Raw genomic sequence first — 14,744 nt, 5'->3', positions numbered from 1 at the left:
TCCTGAGCATCTGGATCAGAAATAAGATGGGCACACATTAAATTATCAGAGGAAATAGGTGAGCACACATTAGCTGGTGCTGATCACTTGGCAAATTGCAGGCAGACTGAAAAAGCATAGGAGAAACACACTGATCCGTACTGTGAAACTGCTTTTTAAAACAATGTTTTACCATTTTAAATCACCTTATTTTTGGAGAGGAAGAGACCTCTGTGGATAATCCAGCTCTCAGTAAAAATCTCCCATACAATGAACACTGAAGGAATTCTGAACAGGACAATTTTCAGCTGGTTGCAATCTGCTATCTTCACCACTAGAGGGCACTACATCCTCAGAAATCTTACACAATGTTCCTTAAATACAATAATATTTGAACATTTTGAATTGTTGAAGGCTGATTTGGATAAAAACTGCATAGACTACTATGCTATGATTTGAGACAAATATAAATATAAATGGTTACGAACATAACAATTTTATCATGAGTGAGAGTCGACAAATTCACCAAATAAGAAGATTATACTTTAGACAATTGGATTTGCATTTAATATAGTAAGAATTTACGGTGAATATTCAGCAGATTCCCTCAAATGTTACACATCAGAGTGGCGGTATGTGGGATTACCAGTATAGGAAGCTACAACTCTAGCACTGAAACCTATAAAGAAATAAGTTGTTCTTGGTCTAGCTGTGGTGAGAGCAGAACCTAAATCAAAATTGAAATGACTGGCCAAGATTCAAGGTATATGAGGCTGAAATATAACCTGTGAGTATTTTGCTCAGCCTGTAATGGCATTATAAATGTTTCCCACAGTCACCCAAGTATAAGGCTGGCCATCACCAATATACTGAATAGTTTAAATTGGAACATTTCTATAAAGGTATGTATAAATACTAATTATGAGGTGAATTCTTTTTAGCAGTGCTGAAAGAGCGAAACCAGTTAAATATCTGTACGGCCTAGCACTCCATCATGTCACTGTGATTACAGCAATGTAGACCTCCATGTGACATTCCTCAGCACAATCCTTTTAATTAAGTGCGCTCCTGGTCTCTTGTGATTTATGGTTTCAGAGTGTGACCGACTTACCTATAGCACAGCGCCTCATGTCTGGTCCCAGCTCCATGCCGTCAGGACAGGCACAGGTATACTTGGGAGAATGGTCTGTGATTTGCGGGGCCTTCAGACAGAGGTATTCACAGCCACCATTAGGCAGACTGCCCATGTTACAGGTATCTGGGGCTGGAGGGACACAAAAAGATATAAAAAGAGGATTAAAAAGGGTTTGGGCTTGCATTTTCTCTTACAAATTCAATAAAGGATACATTTTACTTTATGTGTTTTGCAGCCTTACATCTACATCAATAATGATGTATCGAAAACTTTCAGTCATGACACTGAATAAACTTTACGTGCTTCCTGCCCATGAAATCTTATCAATCAATCAATCAATCAATCAATCAATCAATCAATCAATCAATCAATCAATCAATCAATCAATCAATCAATCAAACTTTTTTCTAAAGCAGCTTTTTTATAGATTAGTGCAGTTCTAATTGCGTAATACAGTATTTGACTGACAAGCTGACAATCAGACAGAACACAGTAGGCTGTAAAAACAGACCAGAGCACATGTGACAATAAAAATGAATAAAATGTAATAAAATAGATTTGAAAGTAATAATAATGGTAATACTAAAGTGGTAGTGAAACAGGGAGAATAATAATAAAATAAATATAAACAGCAAAATAATATTGATACTCAAAATAATATAGGTATATAAGAGCTAGTAAAAAAAGTAATACTAATAATGTTGATACTACTACTACTACTACTACTACTACTACTACTACTACTACTACTACTAATAATAATAATAACAACAATAATAATGTATTTTTAAAAAAAATCAAAATATGTCTGGAAATACACATTAGGATGAATTCTACATATGTGCCTATTAAAAAAAGACAACCCAAAAAAACCCATTCATATCATATAGGTCGTATGCACAAACAGTATATAACCTATATGATAGGCCAACTCTTACCCATGAGTCACTATGCAATCAATAGAGCTATCTAACAGTAATTGGCCAATTAGCTGTATTATTATTTTGTAACTATAATGCAAGTGACTCTGACACACCATCCACTTTAAGAAACCACCAGCCAAAGTGCAGATGGTGAGGTTAATGCAGCTAGCTATACTACAATTGCTCCTAACCTTGCAGCTACAGGCAAGCACAAACAAGAGAAGACCCAAAATAAACAAACAAAAGAAAAAAAATATTCAGGGATTTATCTCAAGCCCCACTCAGTTTTTTCGAGGTAGTAGGAGCTCCCTGTTCCGTCTCTCTTTCAGCTCAGAGGTCTTTGGCCTAAAAACATTGAAGACCGCTGGTAAATAATGTCTAAACCATTCTTATTCAAAATGTTGGTAGAATAGGTTGGTCTTTAGTTCACATTTTAAAGATTTTAACACTTCCAGCAGCTCTCAGACTGTTTAAGCAACTCGGTGCATACGTGCAATAACTAAAAGCTGCTTCACCAAAGGTTTTAGTTCTGCACTTTGGAACAAACTAACCCATGTCAGCTCCAGGGTGATGAGCACAGAGGTTTACATGAACTGCAGACCTGAATACTTAAGAGAAAAAGGCTATTAAGAATTGAAGACAGTACCCCAGTTTTGTGTCTCAGTCAGCATCAAAAGAGTTCCAGTAATTCTGAGCTAAGTTCAAGCCGGTGCTGGTGTGAACAATATTTTTTAAATACAGACATAACTTCTGAGTGTAAATTCTAGCACAAAACACAAACATGTGTCTTGACAAAACATCTAAATATCTTCTAAAATTATGTTGTTTTATTAATATTACACTTGTGTGGTCAGAATGGATTCATTTTTAAAAGTTTCGAAATATGGTGTGCTATTAGAGGTAACACTGGACCCCATTGAGAAACACCATGTCAGAACACAGTGGAAGCCCAGCAACAAAGTTGTAGTAGACAGCATCAGATAACATAACAATACTTTTATTTATTCATTTTTATTTCATCTTTTTAAAGGATGTTTTATCTATTTTATTTCCCTTTATTTGTGATCTGATTCATTTCATTGTTTTTATTGTTTTTGGTCTACTTCTTTGTATTATTTAATATTGACATTATTTGTCCTTTTATTTCTACTCTAAATCTACCCTAGTTTCTTCTTGCTTGTGTTTCACGATTGTATCGCTATCTGTGTGTCCCATTTCTGCTTTGCTTTGCTTGTCAAAGCACTTTGTAAACTCAGTTTTTAAAGGTGCTATATAAATGAAGTTATTAATATTATTAATAGAATAATGACCTACAACCTATTATTCTTATTACCCGATAGCCTTCTGCAAAACATTACATAGCTGTTGGAACCAACTTGCTAAGTATTATTTAGGGACCTATATTTACGCCACAGCCTATTTTTGAATAAAGTGATGCTTAGGTTAAGGCTGGGGTGTCTAAACTTTCTTTTTTTTATTTCAATCTCTGCACTCAAATGAAAAATTTACAAGTAGTTTTCCCAACCGAAGACTCAGCGTCATGGAAAAATATTGCTACTCTTGTCATGTGGGGAAGAATTAGGTCAGGTCGCGGTCGATTCTGCCTCCTGACTTGTGCGTAGTTTTAAAGAGCAGCACATCAGAGGAAACAGCACCACTGCTCACTACACACAGGGAGATTCTAATAAGATGGGAATACACTCGTACTTGGTGTACAGTATCTCAGCATTGCATGTATGTAATAAGAACAACTATCTAAATGAAAGTACTAATATCTAATACATCTACCTTCATTGTTAAAAAGAAATTAAGCTCTTTGCATAAACGGTAGTCTTTGAAATGCCATGACACATCATGACTACACATTTAAATTTTGGGCAGCATTGGGTGGAAGAAGAGGAAGAAGAAGAAGAAGAAGAAGAAGAAGAAATGATATTAGGAACTGAGAAGGAAAAAGAAAGCAGCAGAGGAGAGACTGAGATAAAATTTTTCAAAAAATTATGTCATTCTGAAAGTGCAATCGCTCCAGTGTCCCCTTCTCCTCATCTGCACTGCTTCCCTTAGGTTTAGAATGAGAACGAAAACATGGAGCCTAGGCTTCAAAGCACAGCTGTATGGTCAAAAAATAAATAGATAAATAATGAAAGAGGCACAACAAGACAGGATAGGAAAAGAGGCTCTTTTGAGGAAGTGTGTCAGAAAATGAAGACGTTCAAATGCGGCTCTAGCCCTTTCAAAAATTGTGGAGGTGTACCGTGACAACCAATCATTAAATGGTGATCTTCCCTTTTGGGTTTTTTTAGATTAGCACATTTTCTGACAGGATGAATGGATATGAAAAGCAAGCAGTCAAACAAAAGACCTTGCAAACTGCTTCACTCAAGGTCACATTTTATTTGAGTATTTCACTTATCAGTACTGCTGGTATCTTCACAGGGCAGCTACAGTTTATTCACTATATCTTCATTTAGCCTAGTTAGGCCTGGTTTGTGTTATGTCTTGCTTTTGTTGGCATTTTGGGAAAGGAAAAAAAACATGCTTAATTCTGTGATATCTCTTTGAGCAGAACTCTTGATTTATTAATGAGAGAATGCAATTAGCTCCCCACTGGCACTCAGACAAGACTGCTTTGAGCGCTGAGTGAGGGGAGAAAACAAAGCATGAAAACACAGACTCACACGAGCAAATTGCTTGTACACACTGTCAAACACACAAACGCAGACATGATCAGCTTGCACGCACACATGCAGGTGTTTCGTTCGCACACCTGGGGAAGCATCCATCTCCGGAAAAACACTACATCAAAACACATCATTTGAAACGCACAGCACACACATCAATCTAATCACACACGAGGTTATTTGTTTATTATCTCAGACAGTTTTAATAAGTGGATCCTTTGGTCTATACATGGATTATTCAAGGCTTTGTTACCAGAAAGTGGGATGTTGAAAGGATTTTTTGGGACAGACAACAGACAAGCACTGAACAAACATTCACACACACTCACACAGGTGTTTTTTTTTACTAGACCTGCGCTCCGGGTGAAGCTGTAGTGCTGCAGTTCATTAGATAGCCTCTAGAGGCTGGCTCCAAACAGAATCAATCCCCATAGACACCCATGTTAAAATGCCCAACTTTACAGCAGAGATAAACATCTTCAAAGACTGCTGCCAAAAATGCTTTTGGTCCCTATATCTAATGTCAACATTCATGACAATTGTACGGGAGTACATTTTTATATGAGTCACCTATTTAAATTCTTTTTGGGCTTAAAATGATGCATAATTAAGGGCGTTCATGCTTTGAGTAACCAAGCTAGCTGTTAGCTTTAGGGTTAGCTCCACCCCCGCATCCAAATATAGTCACTTCTGGCTCCAAAAATCCAAGATGTCTACTGTCAAAATGCCACACATAAAGGGGGTTAAAACCAAGCTTCCAGGAAGTGCATCAGGCTCTGATGCAAATTTTACATCGTGGCCACAAAGTGGAATTACACTGTCCGGGTCAGCCAATTGATGCCCACTGACCCAGAAAGACTTTTTCCCATTGACTTACATCAGGAAAGAGATGTCTGTAAATCAGTAAATTGTTTTTTGTGAGAGTTCAGTCCCCTCGTGAAATGACTCATTTCACTATTCAAATTAAGCCATCCAGTTTGATAACATTTGGAAAGTCCAAAGAAGCCAAAAGCCTAGCCATTTAAATTAGCAAGGTGCTGAGCAAGAAGTCAGTCACTCTGCAAGTGGAAGTTACCCACTCAGGCACACTCGGCCATGCTCAGCTGCAATGATTCTCTAGTATGCACGCCTTATGGGCCAGTAGATCTGGGTATTCTGCACTGATTCTACTTCCGCAAAAAGAGCTATTTTACGCAAATAAGCAGCTTTCATAGGAATGAATGGGCCCCGCCTCCATGGCTGTATCCAGACTTCCAATAGTACATCCATGGTCAACACTGGAGTCAGCAAACTAATGGGTGACTTCACAGTGGCAACATCTATTATGGCACCAATGAGAAAAGTACATTAGCAACCATTGTCAGAGCCCATAATGCCCAATATGCAATGAAAATCTGTCACCTGTAGCTTCTACTCTAATCGGTTTTCTGTGTCTTTAATCATGCTGCCCTTGAAACAAACGAACCAAAATGTTCATGTGTCATCATTCGTGTATGTCCTACCCTTAGGCTGCCTCTGTTCGTGAAACACCACCAGGTCCAGAGGGTTGTTGAGGTGCTCTGCCACTTTTGCCACATCGTGTCCCGTCAGTCGGTTGGCACTGTATATCGCTTCATCCTCCAAGTCTGTCCAATAAACACGATCCTGGACAGAAAAATAGAAAGAACGTTTGAAGGAATACATACATACATGCATACAATTAGGTGTAATATCTGAAAACCAAATCTCTACTACTAATCAGATTCCTCAGAGACACGTGATTATTTTTAGGTTCTGTTGATTTACAGTTTACTTAAAAGGACAGACTAATCTTACGGAGATGTTTTATGCCTGGGGTAACTTTAATTCAATTTTTAATTAAAGGCATATGAGAAATGACAGGTTTGAAGGCAAAAACATTATTTATTGAAGTAAGGTTAAAAGCACTGCATTTTAATCAAGGAGATGTTTAAAGACACTGAATACGTTATAATGGGGAGTGTGCTGTTTTAACTGTATCCTCTGACACTTAGCATGCAGCACGAAATCCTGACAGTCAATTAATGCTGAACAAATAAACTGTCATTATTTTTGCCATCATAGACCACTCCTTGCATTTTGTGATATCTCAACTCAACCAGCAATTAAAGATCACAAAGTGATAAAGATTGTAATAATGAAAATAAAACATTTTTTCTTTGATAAAATGTCAGGGGATACACAGCTTTAAAACACTAAAGTGGCATTTTGACTAATAAAAACAGAGGAGGCTGTAGTCTCTATTTGTATCAGTTTTCACATCAGGGACCCAGGCCCAGGTCTGAGTACGCTTTACTGTGAAGTCCACTGTGAACACAGTGTGCATATTCAGGTTTGGTACATTGATCCATGCCCGGGTCCACTTGAAAAGGTGGTCTCAGTTCATGTGTACTTGGCTATTTACCGCGAGTAGCACTTGGTGAGTTGAGTTGCAAAGGCATATCTCAGCGCCACCGGTTATGCGCCATGGCCATGGTTGATAAGGTATATAGTATGGTGAGAAGGTCATCCTCAACATTTTGTCCATAGTATAAACCATAATAGCCTTAATGAGAAGTTGGATTATACTGGTATGAATCAAATACACCTAATATTAACACATCCTAAGTCATTAATTGGAATTTTTATTTAACAGATTTAATAAAACAGAAGACTTTTGGCATCCTATGTAGATGGTTTACAGATGTTGTTAAATAACAAAAATCCAGTATCTTTCTAATGTCTCGTGCCAATGTCATCTTGACATAGAATAAAAAAATTTAGTTGTCATGTAATTATGCATTCACTGTCCGTAACTGCTCGTCCTCTTGCAAAATCCAAATCCGAAAAAAAACATAATGTTTACATCTACACAACGTGAAAATCTAATGTTGTCAGACATTTAAAATATCTACACGGTTTTCATTCTAAATAAACTGTAACAACTGTCCAATGTAAGAGGCCAATGTCTCTCTGATGTCATATTGACGTTTGGTGGTAACTGGGATTTGTTTGTAGCAAAGCTGTATTAAGGAGAACTAGAGGGGCCTAAAATACATTTGGGTGGTATCAGAAAAAAATCATATAGGTTCTTTTAGAGGGCATATGCAATAGGTGGAGGGGCCTGTTGCAGCACTAAAAAACAAGAAATACATGACTACTGGGCGAGCAGAAAAATCTACACCTTACTGATTCTCCATAAAGTCCGTTCTGTAAAAAAAAGATCTGCCCCTGTTTCCTTGGAAATCATAAAAAAGAATATTGCCAGCCCTGACCCGTGAGATCTCCTCTCTCCTCTTTCACTTTAGTTTTCTGTTTTTCAATTTCTCTTCCTCTCTCTTCGTCCTAATTCTCTTCAGTGATACAGTATAACAGGATGCACGGCACAAGCGGTTATGACACTTGGTTTCCATAGCAACTGCAGCATGCTACATCTGCAGACACACATCAATTAAGAAAAGCACAATAAAAGAAAGCAAGAGAAAATACACAGAGGCATTGAGATGATAGAAAGGTTAAAACAGGATAAGGATACAATTCTGGAGGTGAGTGTGAGATGGAAACAGGAGTTGTGGCTCATGTATGCAGTTTTTTCACTAGGCTGAGGTCATGTTAACAGTTGTATGATCTTTTTGAAGGGCAATGACCAATGATTTGTCTGGTGTGAGTATATATGTATTTGTGTATCTCTGTGTGTGGTTCAGTCACAACTGTAATCCATGCTCTCCATTTGTGCGGGTTATCAGCGGACTTAACCTTTCCCTCACTTTCTCCTTTTCCATCTTTCACCGAGCTCTCCATCGCTCCATCTTCCCCTCACTCAGACTCAGATAACCTTTACTTATATGACAGTAGTGGTGAAACAATGAAAGACAAATATCAGCCGTGTTGATAAAACAATACTCAAATATATCATTCCATCTCTCCTTTTGCTTTTCTGTCTCTGTGGATATCTTTATCGGCCTCTGTCTGTCTCCGTCTCCGTTTTTCTCTTTCAGTTTCTCTACTGTCAGTCTCTGCATCTGTCACTTTTTCCTCACAATGAAAGCTTCAAACAGCAATGCAGACCTGAGAAGGTCATTGCTCTTTATTGTAAGATCAAGGTGAGTCTTCCGTGTGTTGAAGGATAGGCTAGAAGTCACACATGACACATGTGCACGCAAACGCTCTGCTGAACACACGGCATTGCATCACTTCAGTCAGAGCTGTCTGTGTATGTCTGCCGATGTCAAGGGGATGAGACTACATCTAAATGGATGTGAAGTCTTTTAAGGGTCAAGGGGAGAACAGCCCTTGATGATTTTGTCATGATTGTGTCCTAAAAGAACCTTCTGAAAAATGCGGGGCTCTTTTTGAAATCACATCTGCCTGATGCGCTTCTGGTGCCTCCTTCACGCGTAGATGTCATGCCAGAAAACTACAAATGAAAGCTCAAACAAAGCCAACCCACTCGACTTTTGAAGCCTTTGATTGTTTGGGTTTGATTTGTATTTCTTTGTTGTATCAGCCCGAGTTATGAAAAAATAATGTGGGCTTGGTGTTCAATCTGTAGGAATCAAATGATGTTAGGAGACATTTTGTGTTAATCTCCACTAAGCTGCAGAAGAGTATTAAAGCCTTTTCACATGCATGATGCACCCACACAGGTGTTTCCAGTTATTTTAGCTGATTAGACCTCTAATCTGGACTGTGGGAGTGGACAGATAGGGCTTGAATGACAATTTTCTCCCTTGTCTGTTAAATCTGTGGTCGTGCATGCTCCAGTCTCAATATTCACCTCAAACCTCATTAATTTAATTTACCTCTGAGTGTATGATGAATTCATGAATGCGTGTCCTGTTTCAGTGTGAGTACCAACCAGCAAGCTCATACAGTCTACTATTTTCTTTATTGTCACAGACGGACTTTTGATATTGTATCCTTTCTATTTGGCGCTTAGTGCAATTTGAAATATGAATTTAATTGCCTGGCTGGGCTTTAAAACGGCAAGAGACTGAACATACACCTTGACAGTCCTGACCTTTGAGGGGACGGAGAGTTGGAGAGGCCAAAATAGTGGACGTTATTGCAGCAGTTGTGTTGCATCATTAACTTGTATTTAACCTCTTGTGTCAGAGGTAAAAATGTTTCAAAAAAGACAGTTGTGATACAAAGGTGGATGGTTCAAATATGTCTTTGAAAAAACTGTGAAGTAATTGTTCCATTAATGATCAACAAAGCTAACAAGCTAGTGAGTTTGTAAAAAGACCGTTAGTATGTCAGTTACATCTGAAGGTTTTATTTCTGTCTTAATTAGCTTTTTATTCAAAAAACTGGCATGAAATGGTGAAAAGCATGCTCTAGTTTTGCTTCTGCTGGCAAAGCAAATTTGCATTTTTTGCATAAGAAGTTCAACTTTTTGTGAAGGCTGACAGGCAAAGTCATAGCCTCAACCAATAGCAAAGAAGGGTGTGTGAAGGAGACTATATAGTGTTTGACCAATCGATGCTATATGATATTGGCCAATAAAAATACAAACTGCCCAACATGGGAGATGCAGCATGGTGGGCAGTGAGTCAAGAGATAGGCATGGAACGTAAGAAAATGGTAAATGTACTGACAGAATCACATTTTTTGGTATTTATTAGCCAGCTAGCAAACAGTAGCTTTAGCATTAGCAATCCACCTCTCTGAGTGCATTACAACCAGCACTGCCCACACTCAGCATGAGAAGAGGTCTAATCAAATAGAATAAATAAAAACAACAGTGTGGGTGTGCAGGGCCTTTGGAAGCTGTTTAAATCCTCCTACGGTGTTGAGTTAAAGGTAAAAGGGCTAATTTGTGCCTTACACCATTATTTTTCTTGCTTCCTGACTGTGTTTATTTCCATTGCCAACCTCATCTCATCTTCCCCTCTTAGAGCAGATAAAAAGTAATAAAAGTAATGCAATGAAACTAAAGCCAGAGAAAGAGGAAACATTAATCTTCACAGGCCTCTGCAATCTACATTTCCTCAGGGCTCGGTGTCTGGGCAGGGGGTGGACACTGACTGGAAGGGTTTATATGTATGTGTTTGGTGGTGGTGTGTTCAGACTGTGATATAGAAACCCCGCGTCTTTCCTCTACCGTGTTAAGATACTTTAGCACATCAGTATTGATGTGACGTTTGCAGATGGTATGCTCAAGTGGATTTACTTTAAAATTCACTGTGTACCAGTCAGAGATATGAGGGGCTGTACAGGGCATAACAGATACTACATTTGTGAAACCTCATATCTCTCACATACTCAAAAGAGCTCTTGTTTGGGCATGTATAGAAAAGAAATGCCTGTGAGTGCTGCTTATATGCTTGATGGATGATGTGATATAATTGAAGTGCATGTGAGGAAAGGTTAATATAATGGGACATCCCCATTTGCAATAATTGCCCACAATTGTTACAAAGTTTTACATATGACCCTGAACATGTTATATTTATGGTTTTCCCTTTTCAAATATTGCATGGATTATTAGTAAAGTAAATTATTTCTGTGTTAAGACTGAATATATCCTTTATCTAACAGCAACTAATGATTATTTTAAGTAGAATTAGTCATTTTGGTCCATAAAATGTAGAGCAAACGCTACAGCCAGAGGTGATGTACTCATACAGCTTGTAGTGGTTCCCCTAAAGGATATTTCCAGCAGCAAAGTGCATGAGTTTTATTTTCCGCCACCTGAAGATATTTAGTGCGTCCACTGACACACAAAGGGCATTAGAAACATATTTGTACACAGTCGTGGATGTGAAATGATGCTTTATGAAATGCTTCCCATAGCCCATATGCTGTTACAATCATTGCCACATACGGGAGCAGATGGAACATTTGACATTTCAATCAGTGTTGTGACTCTAATATTGCTCATAAAACAAATCGCTGTTAAGAAGCGGAACACAGATCCAAGTTCTCTGCAAAAAAGTTGTATCCAATCTTAATTGAGCCTGGTCTCCCCTAATCAACCAGTCGCAGAGGCAAAACAACTCATATCAGTGAGAAATACAGATGAGAAAGAGCATATCAAGATGCCAACATGGTTGTGTGGGCACAATACAGGACAAAACAAAATTAAATGTATGTGATTGTGTGTCTGCACTCAGGACAGGCAGGTGAGCTGGCCAACAGATTCGCAGTAAACCATGAATACAGCATTAAATGATCAGAGACAGCTACAGTTTGTCAGAGCAGCCAGACCAGTGAGGCTACTTTAGCAGCCACCAGAGAAATTTCTTTGCATGTTTTGTGTCATTTGATCAGCTCTTTTGATTGGCCTTCAAACTATTTAGCACGAACATTTGTGGTCAATCAGGACAGGATTAAGTTTATTAATCCCCAAAGGGGAAACTCATTGACCAACAAGACATAAGACAAGTGCAGTACAAGAATAAATGTAGCACCAGGCATAGAAAAAGTGCAATAGTCCACCACAACAACAATAGTAAAATGCTAAAAGTATCCATACAACTGCCTCTGAAGATAATAAATACATTTAAAAAAATAAATAAAATTAAATGCTATTAAGGATGTGCAATTATGCAAAGTGAAAAATTGGCCATGCCACCCCTGGCAATGTGCCATATTGCTACAGCAATCAACACAAGCAACAAACGCAATCTATAATGACAATAACTATTATACCATAACAGTGACAGTAAAATCAACACCGATAAATTTATTGGAGCACCCTTGGGGTGTTCAATTGATAATCCTTGCTCATCCCCTACTCTGGCTGCTTAAAGAGAAGATAGCAAGTTAATTGCGTATCAGGAGATTTGGAAATGGCAGCGGCACTAATCATTTCACTCAGTGCAGCGCCACTACTTAATACATACACAGTAAACACTGGCATGTTTTATATCACCTACTGTACAGACTCTAAACACATCTTGTTCACTATCATCATCACTGTGTCATGTGACAAAAAAATAAACATAAAATCAAAAATCACATTTAAGAAGCTGGCACCAGGGAATTGGTTTGGCAATTTTTCTTGAAAAATTGCTAAAATGATTAGCTGAATGATTGATTCAATGATTTCAAAATAGTTAAATTAATTAAACTATCAATTAATTGATTAATCAATTATTGCAGCAGCAGTCAACCTCATTTTACAGTGATTAAAATCTGCAAGTCTGTATGCATCTGCTCATCTGCTTTTACGTACCTTTCCAGTAACACACAACCAAACCTCGTCAAAAATACCAAATGGTTTTGTGATCACAGCCAATCTAGTACTAATAAGTCAGAAGTGCAGTATAAAAATTGTCCTAAATGACCGATCCACTCTTCTTTTTTATCAACCTTCTTATGTCAATAAATGTTGCACCATTAACTGGTCCAAGGGATGGCATGTTACACAACTGAGCTACACAGGGCGCAGTGAGCAGCTCAACACAGACTCAGACCCAGAGTCAAAAACGTTCCCTTGCGGCTCATTTCCCAGATAAGACACAAACTAAATTAAACGGACAAAAAAAAAAGGTTCACAACTCGTTCCAGGCAACTCCACAAAAAACAAACTTCCCATTATCGGCCTGTTGGGACCAGGACAATCTGCTGCACCGTTAAAGGATTTTTAATTTGGTCTGTATCATAACCAGAACAGAACAAAGACCAGAGGAGCTGTAGGCTATTAATCTCCAGGGATTAACTTTCACTGCTTGCCTGAAACGTTGGTTTTCTTCTTCTCCTTTTTTTTTTTTTTTTTACACACACATCCCAGCACACATGCAGCCACACTCAGCTGGACATGATGGATGTCCCCGCTTCCCTTTGCTTCTCATCACCACAGTGTGTGCAGCAAAGAGAGGAATGGAGGAAGCTCTTCCTTCTGATCACATTTAACCTCCCCTCTTTCTCGCCCTCATCCTCTGCTCTGCTCTCCTCGGCTTCTCTTTTTCACCTTCCACATCATCTACACTTGATGGGCTCTAACAGACCGACTCACTGCGGCCTCAATAAATACACACAAATTAGTTTCATCGATTACTAAGCTCTGCTGTGACTCTACGCTGGTCAGCCCTTGAAAACACGATTCCTTTTCTGGGTTTATCTTGCTACTATACTTTGAAAACATCTCCATCTTTCGTTTCTTCTCAGTCAATCTCTCAGACAAAGACGTTAACCAAATATAAACATCTCCAGATAAAAATAACAGCAAAAACTAACATCCAGGGCTCAAATTTGGCTAAGAGAAAATCTAAAAATACACTACCAAGATGGGAATCAACAAACAAGATATGCATAGTGTCACCCACAAGGCAGAGATAAGAGAAACCTATTTTTCTGTGTGTATCTTTTGGAGGTCAAATAAGGACGTTTACATCTTGTTTGCCTTTCAGGTAGAGACCTCATACAAGCACTGCCAATTTTTTAAAAGCAATGCATGCCAAGTCCCAAAGAGGGAAATTGAAAATAAACACATACTTGTTATGTATTCTGAGGTTATCATTCTTTTCTTTTTAACTAGTGCAGTGCCCCTTCAAAACATGGCTGGCTGTACTGCTTTGCCTGTGGAATTGCTGCTTGCAGCTGTTTCGGGAACCACTCGTACAAACGACCAACTCTTGACACTACATTCCCTTTGTGTCCTGAACAATAACACTTGGGCCCAAACACCTATAGACTAAATATGACCACAGATATGAAAAATATTGAATGATGTTGCTATTCTAATTTATTGCACCCTGCAATAACATAAAAAAGGGCCCCCAAAGCAAAAAAAAAAAAAGCATCTCAGCTGTGTACTACTTACTGAGTGCTTTTACCTCAGAAGAAAGCATGGTACTACTACACTTACTTGACAGAGAAATGTTTCTGGTTATATTGCAAATTCAGATTTACAAACAAAAAATATAACAATTAAAATATGATGCATTTTTATTCAATGAACTTTTAAACCTCATATCAGAGTTGAACGCTCCACTTTAAACGGATGTTAGATAACATTTATTATATTTCCAGTTAGAAAAAGGGTGAAAAGCAAAATAAAGATGGCTTTTGTCTGTGGTC

The 14,744-nt window shown here is 38.2% G+C and overlaps 1 protein-coding gene across 3 annotated transcripts in view; it reads right to left on the bottom strand.

Moving 5' to 3' along the window:
* Positions 1 to 14,744, bottom strand: part of lrp8 (low density lipoprotein receptor-related protein 8, apolipoprotein e receptor) — a 215,359-nt gene that overhangs the window by 17,457 nt on the left and 183,158 nt on the right. For all 3 annotated transcript variants that reach the window (XM_088077527.1, XM_088077528.1, XM_088077529.1), the window contains exons 14-15: positions 6,221 to 6,362; positions 1,091 to 1,243 (exon numbers count right to left, since the gene is read on the bottom strand). In XM_088077527.1, coding sequence (XP_087933653.1) covers positions 1,091 to 1,243; positions 6,221 to 6,362 — 295 coding nt within the window. The remainder of the gene's footprint in view (positions 1 to 1,090; positions 1,244 to 6,220; positions 6,363 to 14,744) is intronic.

Source organism: Plectropomus leopardus, chromosome 5, assembly GCF_026936395.1.
Source record: "Plectropomus leopardus strain MGB_pleo_1.0 chromosome 5, ASM2693639v1, whole genome shotgun sequence".
Lineage (NCBI taxonomy): Eukaryota > Metazoa > Chordata > Actinopteri > Perciformes > Serranidae > Plectropomus > Plectropomus leopardus.
This window is presented reverse-complemented; position numbering and strand designations above follow the sequence as displayed.